The 16,528-nt window shown below is 53.7% G+C and overlaps 1 protein-coding gene across 1 annotated transcript; it reads right to left on the reverse strand.

Annotated features, from left to right (window-relative positions):
- Nucleotides 1-1,028: 1,028 nt before the first annotated feature.
- zbtb7a (zinc finger and BTB domain containing 7a) lies at nt 1,029-16,528 on the reverse strand. Its single transcript, XM_018728080.2, is given in 5 exon segments — nt 1,029-7,236; nt 8,246-9,057; nt 9,378-9,908; nt 16,384-16,474; nt 16,476-16,528. Coding segments are annotated over 5 exon segments (1,911 nt in total). The 3' UTR covers nt 1,029-6,812.

Raw genomic sequence — 16,528 nt, forward strand, 5'->3', positions numbered from 1 at the left:
AGCTAAACAAAATCTTAAACTTTAAAAAAAAAAAAAAAAAAGAACAGAACTGTATATTTGGGACAACATCAACTCACCGGCCATGTTTACAATACAAACAGTTTTTTTTTTGCAGCCAAAAGTGCATTTTTCCACCACACTCCAGCCTTCCCTTAACCATTCTAACTATAATGATTGACAATGTTTCTATTGTTCCTTTACGGGAAAGCACAGGTCAGCTGTCCAAGTCCAGGACACTGGGCATTTTAGTGTCCCCGAGAAGCCAAGCTTCCATTTAGAGGTTGTGTGTTGCCTAAAAGTGTTTTCAGATCTCCGTCTGACGGCGGATCCTCCGAACTCTACGTAAAAATTTAATTCCACGTGTTGATTTCTATTCTTTGCATAGTTAATTTTCTCTATCCTTCAGTTACAAGTACAAATGTGAAGATGCGCACGTGTAAAGCCCCTCTGCAAGAAGTCTCCCGCGCCATATCCCGGGAAAGTATGCGATTCCAGATATTATAAAACCATCTCAGAACGTTTATTTACTTGTCCGGCACAATCCGTTTCAAAATTCGGGAACCTTTCCGTACGGGGAGAAGCATCCCGACACATCGCCTCGCGAAAGCCTCGCGAGATTCTGCAGGCATCTTCCAAGCCGTGATGGAGACGCTTTTACTTCCCTGCCTGTAGTTGTGAAGGAGACTGTCCTCTAGGACTTAGTGTGAGAGGCCGACTTAGTGAGGACACGGAGAGGGGCTGGCTGGGGTTCGGGGACTCGGAACGTCACCGGTGGAAAGCATATTCATTTTTTCTTTTTTTTTAAAATTTAAAATAATCAAAGGTCCCTCTACGGTTACAGTATATCTGCCCACTCTGCCGCCGATGGGGTTCTGCTGTGTTACTGCAATAAAGTATAACAATCTGTTTGCTGCTCAGCTGTCGTGTGGTTTCGTGGGCCTGCAGTAAAAATCTAAAATGTATTTAAATCTCAATACATCTCAGGCATATTGAGATAATAAATGTCAAATATATCCAACATTCATGTTCCCCCCCCCCCCCCCCCATCTAGTTACTGCAGTTAAATAATACAAATATCAATAACATACCGACAAGACTAGAAACAATGACGGTAAAAACCAAATTGACGTTTTTTTTTGTTTTTGGATGGCCTTTCACAAAGTGCTTCATCCCATACAACACACAGCAGGGCAACTCTTAGAGGCCGTGATCACGGCCTGTTGGACTGGGAACAGGAGGAGGCAGGAGGAAGGGAGAAGCAAAGGAGTTTTCTTGGACCTGTGTGTATCCCATCAACCTCCCCCCCCCCCAGGGTTCCCAATGGCTCTCCTGGTTAGGAATGAATTTCTGGAATGTATCCTTTACGTTGGGACGACGAGTTGGACGAACTCCCTCGCACGTGTTCCACGTGTAAAGATGCTCCTCCGCTTTCCCCGACTCCTGGTCCTCCCGACCATGTCGGCAGGCACAGCGAGATCACGCAGACACAGTAAGAACAGCAGCCAGGCCATAGGCTACACACACGCGCACACACACAGGGTCCGTTCTGTCCCACCAGGGCAAAACTGCACCCGGATCTTTACCCCGGCGAGTAAAACGTGTTCGGCGCCACAGCCGTAAGCGACGGCGACGGACAGCACGAGCTCATCTGAGAAGTTTAGAGTTAAATTACAAGATTTTAGTGTGGAATAAAAAGTTGCTGCAACCCGAAAGGCAGAGCGGACCACCCCAACATCGGCCGAAGCCGCACCGCGGCTCCGGAGAGACGGCGATCTGCCGGAATTGGACGCAACAGGTCTGCATCCACCTCCCAGTTTCGCTCCTGCCAAGCGTACGTAAAAAAATAAGAAGAAAATCTGTTATAATTGCCACACTCATACCCGTTTGCGATAATGACGGTTGTTGTCATTAAAAAGTGAACGCTTTCCGTAAATCTACTACTGGACTCTGCACGGTTCGGAGGGGGACGCGGGAAACCTCGGCGCGGCGGGACAGCGACCGCAACTCGGGGCCGAGGATGCAGGCAAACGAGGAAGAGGGGGAGCAGCAAGACGCGCGACGAGCCGACTCTACCGTCTCCGCTCGCTCTAAACCCATGTCCACACTCGTCCATTAACCGTTTAACCACAGCAGGTTACCTGCTCGTACCACATTTACCTGCTGCACAAGGTTTCGCGTGACGCGGCCTGCCGCTCCTTCTCATTCGTCGCTGGCCGCATCGGTACCACGGACCAGCACACGAAGGCTGTCCTGCAGCTCTCTTCCGATTCTACACGTATTCTTGACTGATCTGCTCGGGATGTCTCCACCTGCTCCCTTCACGTTCCAAACCGCACTAGGTAGGTATCAATCCCTACTTCTGACCGGCGTTTCTACCGGGATGCGTTTTTGAAGGATTTGGCGAGAGCGCTTTCCATTTCGCCAAATGGACCGGCGCCTTGGTCTTGGGCTCACGCCGCACGGCCTGGGATGCGACCCAGAACCCCCGGTACGCGCTCGGGCCCGGCTCCGTCCCTCCAGCTGCGCGCAGATGCATCTCGCCGGAATTCTAGAAAGACTAAGAAAGGGTGAACCGCTCTATTTCTGCCAGAAAACGAAGCGAGGCCTCAGTCGGACCTGCAGGATGCTCCCCAGCCGCAATTTCTCGCATAGGGTCAGATATGAGGGAGAAGAGGACAAAGTCTACATGGTTTCAGTCTCCGCACATTTGGCTTCTAGAACAGGAGTCTTTGTGCGTGCAAGACTGCAGCACGCATACGTACACACTTTAACGTGGCGTGTAACACATTCATCCCTGTGAGTTTTCGGAGCCGCCTGCGATGTGATGGAAGCTGTTCCGTTGTCGGAGGGCCGCCCCCTACCGGGCCGGCGCGGGGCGCTCTTCCCCTCCCCGGCGGGACAAGGACATTTTAGTGCAAACTCTCGCTGCCTTGGCTAAAGCACCAGTTCCAGTGCTGTCAGGCTTCGCACCCCCCCCCCCACACACACATTTCCCACCCACATAACCTACGAATTCATTTTTTTTAGATTTAAAAAAACACCCACTTAAGAAGCTGTACAGCCACCGTTCAGAAGTGAAATAATTACAAAAAACAGAAGCGTTTTAAAACCTACAAATTTCTCGGTCCTACAGTTTAAGGAAAAAAAAAAAAACCGAACGAAGAGAAACAAAAGAACTCAAGTAACGCGATGTACGATTCCACACAAAATGTTGCACACGTACAAGGGGGTTGGCTCGGGGACGAGGCCTGGTCCTCTCGGCAGGCATGTCTCCCCCCCGCTACTCGCACCTTACACGCAGTCGAACTCCACGGAAACGCATAAGTGCAAGTGATCGGAAAGGCCTTCGAGTCTGGGCGCTTCAGCAGAACGTTAGCGGAGGGATGAAGAAACGAAGCGTGGCGGCGAAGAGATTTCGGGCTGGATGTACGCATGTCCTGCAATGGCGCCCAGAGTCTCGTGGTTTATAAATACCCCTCCGCCCATGGCACGGAGGCTGCTGGTCGCTGGTCCGTAGGGGCTGATAATGTCACGCAAGTAAGAGGATTTGGGTGCTGCATTAGGCGGCTCCCCTCGCAGCGGGGGGGAGGTGTGCGTGAGTGTGCGAGTGTGTGTGCAGGGGGCAGGAGGAGGGCTCCAAGGAACATGTCTCCACCTCTTAACTCGTCTCCCGCGAGACCCATCGGGAGCGTGGGATCGGTCGGATGTCCCCGTGGAATTCTAATCGATACGGTCGGGGCTGTAGCCAAACCCAGCTGGAGTCACCAGTTTCAGGGAGGCGTGATAAATCTGTTCAGCTGCGCATTTCATTTACATTCACCTCAAGACACACCTCCGCGTCTCTCCCCGGCGACGAGCACAGGGCGTAAACGTGCTTCAAGTAGGAGAGGAAATTTAAAATAATAGTAGTAATAAATAAAGGCGTTTGCCTGAAATGAGCAGGTGGAAAGCGAGCCTAGAAGGACAAAAGAGTACACTAAACCAGCAGGGAAAAATGTGTCTGCTGCTAAAAAAGTTTGTCTGGGGACGATCCCTCTATTTTTTTTTTTTTTTTTTTTTTTTACTGGGCTGCTGAGCAGAAGAAGGCAAATCAAAGACCACGCTCGCTGTGCCCGGGAATAAGACTAAAGGAGCCGACGCACACATACACCCCATCGTCCCTCGTGAGCTCAACCCCCTTTAAGACATGAATTTTTAAAAATAAAAACAAAACTTGCTCTATGTTTAATATCTAACTTCAAGTGCAATCAGTTACATGGGGTTTTTTTTTTTTTTTTTTTTTCTTCTCCATTTCTTTAAGTCACAAAACCTGACTCGTCCGTTTCCTAAACCACTTGTGTTCCCTGCAATATCTCTCAGCCGAGATTCTGTGTACATTTCTTTTTGGCAGCCTGTCATGAAAAACTGACCGAAAAAAAAAAAAAGAGGGGAACAAAAAAAAGCCGAACGTCCGCCGCCGGAGCAACTTTTTCCTCGTTCTTTCCTTTCCTTTTTTGCTTCAAAGTACCCGTTTCTTTGAGAAAAGTGCCCTTCTCAGTAACAAAGTGCATTCAAAAGCCTGCTTCCATCTCAGTAAGGTGCAAAGGACTGATAGTCGGGGCACAGCAGTACGGCAGTGGTGGGGGATACAATCTAAGAACGGACCCTCCCGTCGCCCGGAAACCCTCCAGGTACACGGACGGTAAACGAGAGACAGACAGAGACAGAGGGACAGGCGGCGGCAGGGCCTCGATATGCGTTATACGCACACCACGGGAGGGGGCGTTGTTGAAGCGAATACGAGCGGGGAGACGAGCACCAGGCGGCCACGTTACCGGTTGCTGTGCAAAAAGAGAGAAGTGCAGTCGACCCCCACTAGCCCCCCCACCCCCGCGCCCAGGTACGCCGAGTCCTGGTTCAAAGTGCTTCTCTGGATTTGGCAGATGTGCCTGTTCACGCCCGCTGGTCGCCGTGCCAGCGCTCCAGGCCAGGGGGTGAGTCATCTCTGCGATGGTGCTCCTCGGAGACCCCACCCCAGAGCAGACTCTGCCCCCACCCCCCAGCAGCCTAGCGTGCCACGCTCTGGCACCCGGCGCCACGCCAGCAAGGAAGTGCGCTTTGAAAGCAGGGAATGCTGCACAGCCACTCACTGCTACTTTCACTGGACTGTGCAATACAACAGGTTCTCTTGAAGAACACGGGATTAGATTTCGGAGTGCAAAAAAGTGACAGGCCAGGCCGACCCCACCGCATCCGACCCGACCCGGCCCCCACCACGCAACTCTGCCGTGCTCCTTTTTGGCCTCCCAGCTCAGACAGGTACTTATTGCTCTCTTCATTGCACAGGTTGCTTCATGGTTTCATGGTCCCGGGGTTAAAGACTGGAATAAACGCTCTCCTCCCGCCTCTTTCAAAGTACGACACGTTTTGGTCAGATTTCTCCGGCAAGCATGTGCAAATTTGGGCAAAATGTGCATGTTTCTCCCTCTTCCCTCTTTTCTCTCAATCAAATCAGTGACATTTACTTCCCTTTTATGTCACAAGCTGGTCGAGAACAGGACCCCCTTTGTCGCAAGCAAAGGCAAAATCAGCCAAATGCGCTTCCGAATAGCCGGCCGCAGCCATCTCGTTCTTCCGAATAGTGACTTCCAGCTCAGCTGTCTGAGAAATGGCTTAATTGAGTTAAAAGTGAGATTCGGGTCCTGTAAAACCATTTCCTAGATTTCCACAGTTTTCACCCCTGGTCTCATGCTCTCTGAGAAATGTGACATCAAGTTCAAGGAATAAGCCAATTGGAAATAGGCCTCTTACAAAAAAAGAAAAAAAAAAAAAAAAAAAAAAAAAAAAAAGAACAATTGCGATCACCACCTAATGTACATACATGTATACAAACTTAAAGTGTCAAGTACCCAAGCGTTCAACTCAATAAGGAACAAACAAAAAATAAAATAAAATCAACATCAACAGCGAAAAAAAAAAAAATGCAATAAAATTAAGACAAATCAGAAAAGGGATGAGAAAGCTGATGTGGTGGGGTGGGGCCAAAAAGGGGAGGGACTTGGAGTGGCCAGCCCTCCCGGTGGAAGGTCTGTTGTAGTGCAGGAGAAAGTCGGGGCTCCCCGATTCCCTCCCCAGGCCTCGCGAAGGAGCTCGGCGGAAGTCGCTCCCATTCATCGCTTCCCGTTGGAAAAGGATGGAACTTTTCGCACAAAGCGAGAAGCACTAAAATCAAACTCCCGTCCGGTTCTTTCTGGTACGCCGAGAATCGCAGCGGTGCGACGGCATGGCTGTTGCATCCTTGCATATAATCAGGTGCGGATGTCGGATGGCATTCGTCTTGTTGCGTGTGCGCTAGAAACGCAAAATATGCGCGGGTCGCTTCCCCGTTTCGACGCAAACGTTCTTTCTCATTGAACCAGTCCGACGGGAACGCGTTACCGCTTTTCGGACTTTCAGAAGGCTGCTCTGGGGTATTCAGTGTTTCCTCAAATGTAAACAAAAGCCATAAAATGTCTTTCAGCTGCATAGTTACTCCTAGACTTCTGGTTTTGCCGCACAGCTCGTGCCAATACACAGAAGTCAGACCACACAGAACGAAGCCCAGAAAGAAGCAGCAGGAGTGTGTGATTTTAGTGCTCTACGCCGGCCCACCGATCACGTGTGGTTATTCCGAAGTCCAAAGCAAATGGAGAAACAAACGTAAGATTAGACCATGACACCCTGATTTGGTATATAGAGGAGTAGTTAGTTGTTCTTTTGTTTCATTTTTCACCCAGGCCATTGCAACTTTGGGAGTCCAGCCCCCCTCGACACCACTCCCCTTCATCCCCGTATCATTGCCCTGCCTCCCCCAGTTCCTCCAGCTGTCTCGGGCTGTCCGTGGGGCTTCGAGGGTCTGCCGTCGCGATGGCGACGGCGGCGGGAGCCTCCAGGCGCCGCCTTCCTCTTCCGCCCCGTGGACCGGGCCCCGGGAGTCCGGCCTCGGCCTGGAGGAGGAGAGCGGGGTCCCGTATGCGTGGCTTGCGGCCCCGTCGGGAGGGGATGCCGTTGCAACCGTCCTTCTTGAGGTGCCGGTGCAGGTGGTCGGAGCGCACGAAGGTCTTGAAGCAGCTGGAACACTGGTAGGGCCGCAAGCCCGTGTGCACGCGCATGTGGTTCTTCAGGTCGTAGTTGTGGGCGAAGGAGGCTCCGCACTGCGTGCACAGGTACGGCTTCTCCCCCGTGTGTTTGCGCATGTGCACCTTCAGCTTGTCCTGCCTGTGGGAGAGAGAGACACACACACACACCCCCCGCCGTATCTCAGTACGTGGTCCGCGGAGCGCTCAAACTCAGCGTCGCCGGGCAAATGAGAGGAAAGGTTTCTTCTTTCCACGCAAACATCCGCACTTCGCCCCTGGTATCTACAGCATTATATTGTCATTTAACGCGCCCCTGGCAAACAGAGCCTTCGAGTCAAGTGACAGCCTGATAGGGGTGAATTATTAAAAGGCACAGGAGTGATTCATCAAACCCACACACCAATCAAACCTGACCTAAATTACAGTAACCGCTTCTATTGAATTTGCACACCAGATTAAGATCGGCCGTGGGATTCTCTCAGTCCTTGCGAGCAATTTGTAGGCAGCTCACCGGAGGGCAGGTGTACAATACCTAGAATAAAAACTCGGTATGCAACACACACCCTGCTCATCTCAGCAGCGCATTCCTGACTAACGTAGATAACGCATGCGCTGTGGGTACCAGCGTGTGCCTCGCAAGTAACTGCTGCCTGCACCGACGTAGATACGGAAACCGTACAATGGACCCGAGCACGCTCTTTGTGGCAGGCTCGGGTGCGATATGGTAGAGAGAGGCACAATGCAACCCTGCAGGCACCTGCGCCGCAGTCCCACGACTTTGTCGAGCATCCGATCTACATCCAGCTGGCACGGCTACTCGACCCGTTAGGACAGGGTTCGATACAAAGACAGCTTGTATTTCACGCGAATGCTCGGGCAGAGCTGAAATGAGTGCGAGGTTAGTTGGAAACGCACGGGAAAGCAAAGCTCGAGAAAACCCGAGCCGCGTGTTCCGTCAGGCTCGCGTATCGCCCTACCGGGCACGCATCTTCCGCACCAGGCCAGGTGGCTTCAAAACGAAGAGCCACGTGCCAAATAAATGACGAGGCCCACTCTTCTCCCTGCCGGGGTTCCTTCAACGCTCCGGCTCAAGTGATGTACATTAACGCGTTCTGCCCTCGGTACACACAGCTCCCTCCGCAGCTCACCTGGTGAAGCGCACTTTGCAGATGGCGCACTCATAGGGCTTCTCGCCGGTGTGCGTGCGGATGTGCCGGGGCAGCTTGCCCGCACCCTGGATCACCTTGGAGCAGATGGGGCACTTTTGGAAGGCCTTGGATCGCATCTTTTTCTCCCCGCTGGCCGCGCCGCCGGTGGCCGAGATGCCGCTGCCGCGCGCTGTCCACAGGGGAAGGAGGCTCTGGGATCCGGCAGTCATGCCCTCTCGCTGCACGCTGCTGAAGTACTTCAAGTAAAACTCGACATCGGGGTCCTCGCCGTCGGGCAGCTCCTCCGACTGCCCCATGGAGTCCAACATGTGGCGCAAGAGGACGCTGGTCGCTCCCACATCAGGGCTCTGGTCCATCTCCGTCTCCTGCTCTTGCTCCTGCTCTCGCTCCAGTTTGCTGTCTGGCTGGAGGTAGTAATGTCCGTTCTGGGAAGGGGGGTAAAAAGGAGGCGCCGCACTTCCTCCGTTGCCCCTGGCCCAAGCCAAGAGGTCCCTGGCGTCTGCCGGCGGACCTTCCCCGTCTTCGTCGTCGTCCTCCTCGGGGTCTGCCGGGGCCGACTGGGCCAGAGCCAGCGCCAGGGGGGAACCCCTGCCATCCGCCCCGTTGCGTTGGTTAAAGTGCAGTTGTGCTGGTGGGTCCCTGAGCTCCGGCGTGCTGCAGCTGCTGCCCCAGAGCGCCCCCCTCTGGAAGAACTCCAGGTACTCCTGGGCCTGCAGACGGCAGCCCCGCTCCCCTCCGCCTCCTTCCACCAGGTCCTCGCCATCCTCCTCCTTTCCTCTCTCGCTTCCCGCCTACGAGCACAAGCAGGACAAAGACGATTTTGCGGGTTCGTAACGACCATCGGCACCTCGGTCAAAAGAGGAGAGCTGCATCGCACAACGAAAGCGCCGTTACTGATACAAAGCACATCAGTATACGATGGCTTATGGTTAAAAATTAGACATCCCCCTGTGGCCGTTAGAGGCTGATTCACAACGAGAGAAGAGGGAGAGGAAAGTAAAGCGTGAGAGCAGCGCTGTGCAGGAAGGGTGTGAGCGGCAGTTTGACAGCGAGCAGTGCAGCATCAGCCCGAGCGTACGAGCGGTGTGTGCACAGTCTGGCGGGGACGTACCGGAGGGGACAGGACTTTGGTCTTAAGGAGGTGTGTGCAGACCTCCCGGACGGGCGGCACTTCGAGCAGCCGGGCGGCACTCAGCACCTCCCCCACGCTGGCGTGGCTGACGGTGAGGGTGGCCGTGTAGGCGAACTCCAGGAGGGCCGACAGGGCCTCGGCCCGCACGAAGTCAAGGGCGTAGACGCTCTGGCGGTCGGCGGCGGCCCCGGAGGTGAAGAGCTTGTGGAAGTAGGCGCTGCAGGAAGCCAGGACGGAGCGGTGGGCCGGGAACTCCCTGCCCTGCGCCACCAGGAGGACGTCGCACAGCTGACCGCTCAGACGCTGCTCGTTGAGGCCGCACAAGATATCCGCGCTGTGCTCCGGGAACGGGACCCCGACGGGCCCCTCCTCGGCGGCTCCGGCCCCCGCTCGGCCGTGCCGCCCCCCCCTTCCTCCGGCACCCAGCGACATCTTCCACCAGCCTGCCGCCGAGCCGCCGATTCCAGCCGCCACCCGCGCGTCCGTCCTGCCGCTTGTGCGTCTGCCTCTCTGCAAAGAAGCAGAAGGGCAGGCTTCCGTAAGAACGAGCGACACTGGCGCCGCCGCCGGGAGGGTTTGTTCCGATGGGCACAGCAGCAGCACCGCCTTGGTGTGGCTTTTTGATGGACAGTCACAGAACAGTGGTTAAACAAAGCAATGGAATAACCGCCTGTGGCCTTAATGCCGGTCCTACCCATAATTATTAAGCACTCCTAGTAAACAGGAGGCTAAAAGTGGAAGCGTTTATGTTTAGTAATTTTTAATAATTTGTTGAATCATGGAAAAGCCTATATGCAGCTACTCGTACTCTGGAATCACGTGTCTGCACCCACATATCTCCTTCTGCTGATGCAAGGCGCCCTCCGTACTTGTTCTCCGAGATGTACGTACGTCGCTTTGGAGAAAAGCTTCTGCTAAACGAATACGTCAGCGTACACCATTATTCCAGAGAAACATCAGCCTTACAGAAACTGCCGCAGCGTGCGCAAAAGGTGGTTCTCGTCGACTTATCGCACACACCGAAGTTTTGGGAAGCCACACTTTCACTCGATCGTGAGCTTAACCGCTAAAACAGTCTGCAGAACCAGGTGCAGAAGAGGTGCCAAACCGTCAGTCTTGATTACATTTATTTGGATATTTTCACATATATTTAAATGTGCCGAAGCTCCTCGGGAACATGTAAAGACCACAAGCACTTTTGCTGCGTATCTGAGAAATTATTTATTCCAGTAATCGAGCGGTAAACGTGCAAAGAACACGCTGGCCTGAGAATGGCTAATGCGAGAAAGTGCGCCGAGGGTGGGAGCGAGCGTTGGCCCCACAGGCCACCGGGAACGGAGTTTGACACCCCTGCTGAGGGGAACTGAATTCTCAGTGACGCGCAGCCCAATAGGCAGAGTATCCCGTAAAAGCAGCGGCACGGTCCTCCCAGCCAGGCATCCGCAAGCACCCCAAAATGAAAGCCCGACCTCGGCCGAACGCCGCGGTCACGGCTTCGCCGGAACCGGTGACACATAAATTAAAAGGCCTGAAGGGATCAAAGAGAAGCCACTCCACCGCTGACTCTAGATCAGTCGGCGCCCAGCTCTCTCACGGCAGCACGGCAGCTCCCGTCCCGCTCGTGACGGCACGTGACGGACGCCTCCTCGGCCGCAAGCACAGCGTCCGCGCACCCACCCCGCTCTTAGGTAACGCTGAGCTCCAGGCCCACCTGGCTGGCGGCGCAGCGGGAGGGAGCGAACGCGCGGGGAGGGGCGTGGAGCTGAGCTCGCGGCGGATGTGGGCCACGGTGGCGTGTGCGCTGGGCTCAGTGGCAGTTAAGGGTTTGGTGGGGAGGGGCACGAGGGGGCAGGGCAAGGGGTGGGGGTGCTGCCGGCAGCTTATACAGTGGAAAAAACCCACCGGAGGAGGACAACATGCTCTGCAAGCTGTGAGAGAATGGTATTAAAAAGGGAGGTTGTCAATCCGGTCTGAGCCGGTTACCCCACCCTGTGTCATGTGCCAAGTTTTGGGAAAGGCTGTCCACCCGCTCACGTGTTGGAGGGGGGATTAAAATAATCGACTAGCTGGCAGAAGGGGTGGGGAGGTGGGGGGGGGGATTCGGAAGAGTCGCCCTCCTCAGTTTGTAAACGGCACATACGCGCACTCACACGCATGCTCACATGCGCACACGCTCAATCTGCACCCCACCCGCCCGTCCATCTGCCAGTAAGAGTGGGAGTGGGGGGATTATTCCCTATAAGAGCAATGTATGCAAACCACATTCCTGCACACGAAGACCCCACACACAATCCGCAGCCTCCCACACACAGTCGCCACGGTGTGCCCGAGCTCCAGCCAAAAGTTAGGGACCACCTGGAGGCGCATCATCGTGCAAAGCACATTTTCAGGAGCTACCTGTGTGTCACAGTGACCCGGGGCAGCGAGAACCAGGCGGCGGCAGCAGCGGTGGTTCACCCGCGGTTCCACATTTGCTCACTACCCAAGTTGTCCCTCACACGCAACACAAAACATAGGATGTCTCCGGTAGCTTGAGCACCCAATTCCGGTACAAACACTGCTTTGTGGAGGCATGATGAGTTCCTGTTGTCCTTCGCCTTTAACCCCGTCCCCATGTCCAAGAGCACTGGAACACACACACACACACACACACACACAGGTGTGTTTCCCCTGCTCTTACAAGGTGCACTTGATAAGAGAATTTGCCCACTGGCCGTTTTATCAGGAGCGCATTTGCATATCATGAGGGACTCTGCAGCAGCTGGCTTTAGAAGACATAGTTGCCTCTATTAGCTACAGGTAAACTGAGTCTTCAGAAGAAGGATTCCCTTCCTGGCCTTCCCAGCCAACACAGGGCACAGTGCCTACGGCAGGTTCCCGTCGGCCCGCGGAACCCCTCAAAAGCCCAGAGCAGCAGCAGACCGGCACCTCTGGACCAGCTCTCCGGAACCCAAGCGCGCACCGAAGCCTGGCAGGACACTGTCCCAGAATAACCCGAGGGCTACGAGCGGGAGGAAGGAGCGTGTGCATGAACCCGATCCTGACACCTCTCTGCACCGTGAACATTCCCCATCACTTATTCATTGGATCCAGGCGACAGGGGCCGTGACATACCCCACAGTGGCTCCTCACTGCGGCTCGCCTCCCAGAGCTGCAAGGGGCCACAGGCGCCGACGAGCACTTTGCAAGTCAAACCACTACTTAGAGGAGTCTTTCTGAGCGTTAAGTCACATGCCGAACGCCTAACGACACACTGTTCTTGCTGGTGCAACCACAGTAACTGGTCCCAGTAACCAGCAAGTACCCTACAGTAACCAGTCCCCCCTCCCAGAGTCGAATTCAGGATCAATTTCCTTGTATGGACTAAAAATGCTTTCCTCTCTAGTTTACTCTCAGCACTCTATATGGCAATACATGCCTTGGGAATTGTATCCATTGTGTTAAAATAATCTGGATTTCATAAACCTCTGAAGAGAAACAAAAACAGGACAAAACTCGAAAAATGTGAGAAAAACAACAAACTCCGGCAAAGAAATCCGACATGGATGGCAACTATTAATTTTCAAATAAGATTTACAAGATGGGAAGTAAACAGGGTACAATGTGCATTCCTGAACTTTACAGAATGAACTAACATACGCCTTGACACATTCACGAGGCTCCTTCAGGCGGACAACGCAAGTTGCGGGACAGCAATGGAAAGAAGCGTCCGCTTTATTGCTGCGGCTCTCGTCTCGTGCTCGTGACACCCGTCGCGGTGTTGATCGGCGGCGGTGGGCAACAATCTCGCAGCAGCGCGGAGCCTCGCACACCTGTGCAACGGGTCACAGGACGCAACGGCGGTGGCGCGCGGACGTTGCGCAGCAAGGGCAGAATTAGGGCACGGCGCGTTATCATTCCTGACACTTCATCCCTTCCATACCCCTCTGATTAGCGAGTGCTGAAGACCGTTGAGGGGAACGGCTGGGCTAGGGGTAAGGAAGGTTCAAGGTCAGAGCCCGCGGGATATTAGGGGATAATCGGAAATGCAACGAGGGGTGTGGCGACTTCCAAGAAGCACGGGGCCCTGAGCAAGGCCCTGGCATGAGTCATTACTGGAAAGCCTCGTAGGAAGCCCCGTCGACCGGGCAGCAAGCAAGCAGGAAGAGGCAGGACGACTGATAAAACCAGTTATGGGGCTGGTTTTTTTTTGCTGGGGTCATGCCAGGATGCAGCCAGAAAGAAGACTTCCGCCCTCGTAGGCCCCGAAAGGTATTGAGTAACCCAATCGAGAACCTGCTGTTACACAACAACCGCCAAGCTAAGGTCTAATGGAGCGCTCCTTAGACCTCCGAACACAGCTGACAGCATCAAGGAATCGGAACGATACTGGTGGTAACGCTTAGGAATATAAGGCTCTATGAAGATCTGCCTGTTCTCTGTCTCGCCCAACAGAGGCGTCGCTTAAAGCCCGAAAGATCGTGCTGCATAGACTTGCGTTTGTCCATAAAATTTTACAATGGCTTGGAAGACGTTCGCGTTTTACGATCCGCATCGAAAGGTCCTAGATTGTTTAAGGTGCCATGAGGACAGTCATCGGAACGAAGGTCATGGTAACGGAACTGCGGCGCCGGTTCCCTAACGCGAAAAGGCCACGTTCGCTCACGTGCCGCTTTTCAAAGAGCCGGAGCGTCTTCGTCTCGGGGCGCCACATCTGTCTCTCACAGAACGCCCTTTCAGGAAGTGAGAAAGCGCAAACAAAACCACATGTGCGGGGAGGGGAGAGAAGAAGAAAAAAAAACCCAAAAGAAGGGCCCGACAGCCCCTCCAAAGCACTCCTCCCACGTCAGCGGCTATCTGGGCAGCCACCCCGCCCCCCCCACCGCTTTGCCCGGCTGCGACCCAGAGGAACACGCGTTGCTGCGCGTCTCCAACAGGCATGTAACAGAACCCCCTCTGTTATCAGATGACCAGATCCCAGACGCTACGCTGCACGGCACTGTGATCTCCTGCCGTCAGCCCACCACCTCCAACTTCCCCTTCTCCGTCTCCTGCTGCTAAACGCAGCGAGACAAAACCGACACACCACCCGCCACACCAGGACATTCCCATATTACCACAGACATTTCGCGCAATATCTTTGAACACCCGAGCGTCCCTTAAAAAAGAAACGTAATGCGGACGGTTAACGATGTTTCACACGCGCAATTTAAGTGACCAAAGCTTTAAAAGGCTCTGGTTCGGCGCCACATTGCATCTACGCTGCGCGAAATCAAAAGCAAATAGACAATCGAATAAGAATAGAGGGTGGCTGCAACAAAATCCCTGGGTTTAAAAAAAAAAAAACAATTAGGGGATGGAGAGATATCAGCTTACTAGTTATTGGTAGTTAAACCACAGAGTGACAACAGGGGCCCCCAAAAATGCATCCGGGCCTGTAATTAGATCAGGTTCTGCGAGTTGCGGGAAATTGTTTAGCGTGGCCCAACTCGATGCCCCTAAAGGAAGGAGATGCAGGAACCAGACACGGGAGCGTGAGTCCAGACAAGAGGCAGAAGAGCGGGCTTGCACAGCCAGACCTTTGCTGGGACGGCAGGCGGCACAGTGATTGGAGCTGCCACCTTGCACTCGAAGAACCCAGGTTTCAATCCCACATCCTGCTGTAGCGCCTTTGACCACGGTACTTACCCCGAATGGCTCCTGCAACAATTCCCCAACTATATAAATGGGTAAATCATCGTAAGCTCCTTTGTTCAGAGGCATCAGCTAAACAAATGAATAATGCTGGGAACGGGAGGGTCGTCCGCACCTGTGACCCAGCGATACTGCCGAAGCCGTCGCTACTATTACGCCACTACAGCTGCGCTACCGGTGCTGCACCTACTAGCACCAGTGCTGCTTCTCTCAGTTCCACTTTGAACAGCATCTCACATCCTGCTATGCTGGCTGCTCCTCACCAACATACAAGTGACTAACTAAAGGCTTGCGGCTGATTGCAAAACCGGTTGATTCTCAGCAGAACGTCAGCTGGGCACTTAGTGACTTGCAGCCCGTAGACCGAACTCCAGTTGATGTCGCATGCAGTACATGTGACTCCGGGCGGGACGAAGCACCCCTTGCCCAGGAAGAGCGGAGAATCCCACATGGCGTGTAGAGCGGGTGCGGAGGGCTGGTGGAGCCCCCACCCTCAGCTCTGACAACTCACGCAAAACACAGCAAGCAGGCCTTTGAAGACTTTGCCAGCAATGGAATGATCATTCCTGTTGGCCCCCACCTTACCGTACAGAACAAGTCCAACAAGTACAGGTTGGAAAAGTATGCACGCGCATGTGAACTAGAAGCCCCACCATGAACGCCTTTGCAAAGGGCGCATGACACAAAGGACTAAGCATTCCCCGTCAAGCTGCGGAACGCTGGCGAAACGCTTCCCTGAGGTCGGAAAAGAGGAAACAAAGTAACACGTGGAAGGAGCATCGACGTGGATCAATAGATATTTTCCTTTCATTCTAACTGGTGCTCCATTGGTTACAACTTTGAAATATTAATACAACGAATAGTACTCATAACAGAAATATTTCTGACGACTGAACCGATAATGCTGGACAAACACAAGGCAACATTAACTGCTGTTGACAAGAGCAACACTCTTCATAGACGCCATCAACACCTCGTTGACCTCAAACAGTTGTCAAGCCGTTGTAGTTATTGCTCGTGAGGCCACTATATTTAATGTGAAAACGAACATGGAGTTACTAATACATATCGTAAACTTTATCTTTCCAAATGCCCCGTGGACATCTGTGGCAACATCTAATGCAACTTCCACGGTAGTTTGCGTTTCTTCCTTATCTGTAAGTGGGTCAAGTACAGTATTAGGCCCCGTCCCTTTCGGAAAGATCCAATTATTTATATCCTGCGCTTTCCTTTTGCTGCTGTTACTCGGCCCCTGTCGCAGAAGGAAGCGATACGAGTGAGTGGACAGTCAGTCGGCAGTGTCTGCTCTTACCAGTTGGGCTGAAGTGTGCCTGTGCTCCGCAGGCCCCGTGCGGTCAGCCTCCCCCGCCTGTCCTCCCGCCCTCCGTGTCTGGACAGGGCCCTGCCTCGGTGGTGCAGCCTTCGGAGACAGGAAACTTCCGAGTGGCCCTAGTCAT

Source organism: Scleropages formosus, chromosome 9, assembly GCF_900964775.1.
Source record: "Scleropages formosus chromosome 9, fSclFor1.1, whole genome shotgun sequence".
Classification (NCBI taxonomy): domain Eukaryota; kingdom Metazoa; phylum Chordata; class Actinopteri; order Osteoglossiformes; family Osteoglossidae; genus Scleropages; species Scleropages formosus.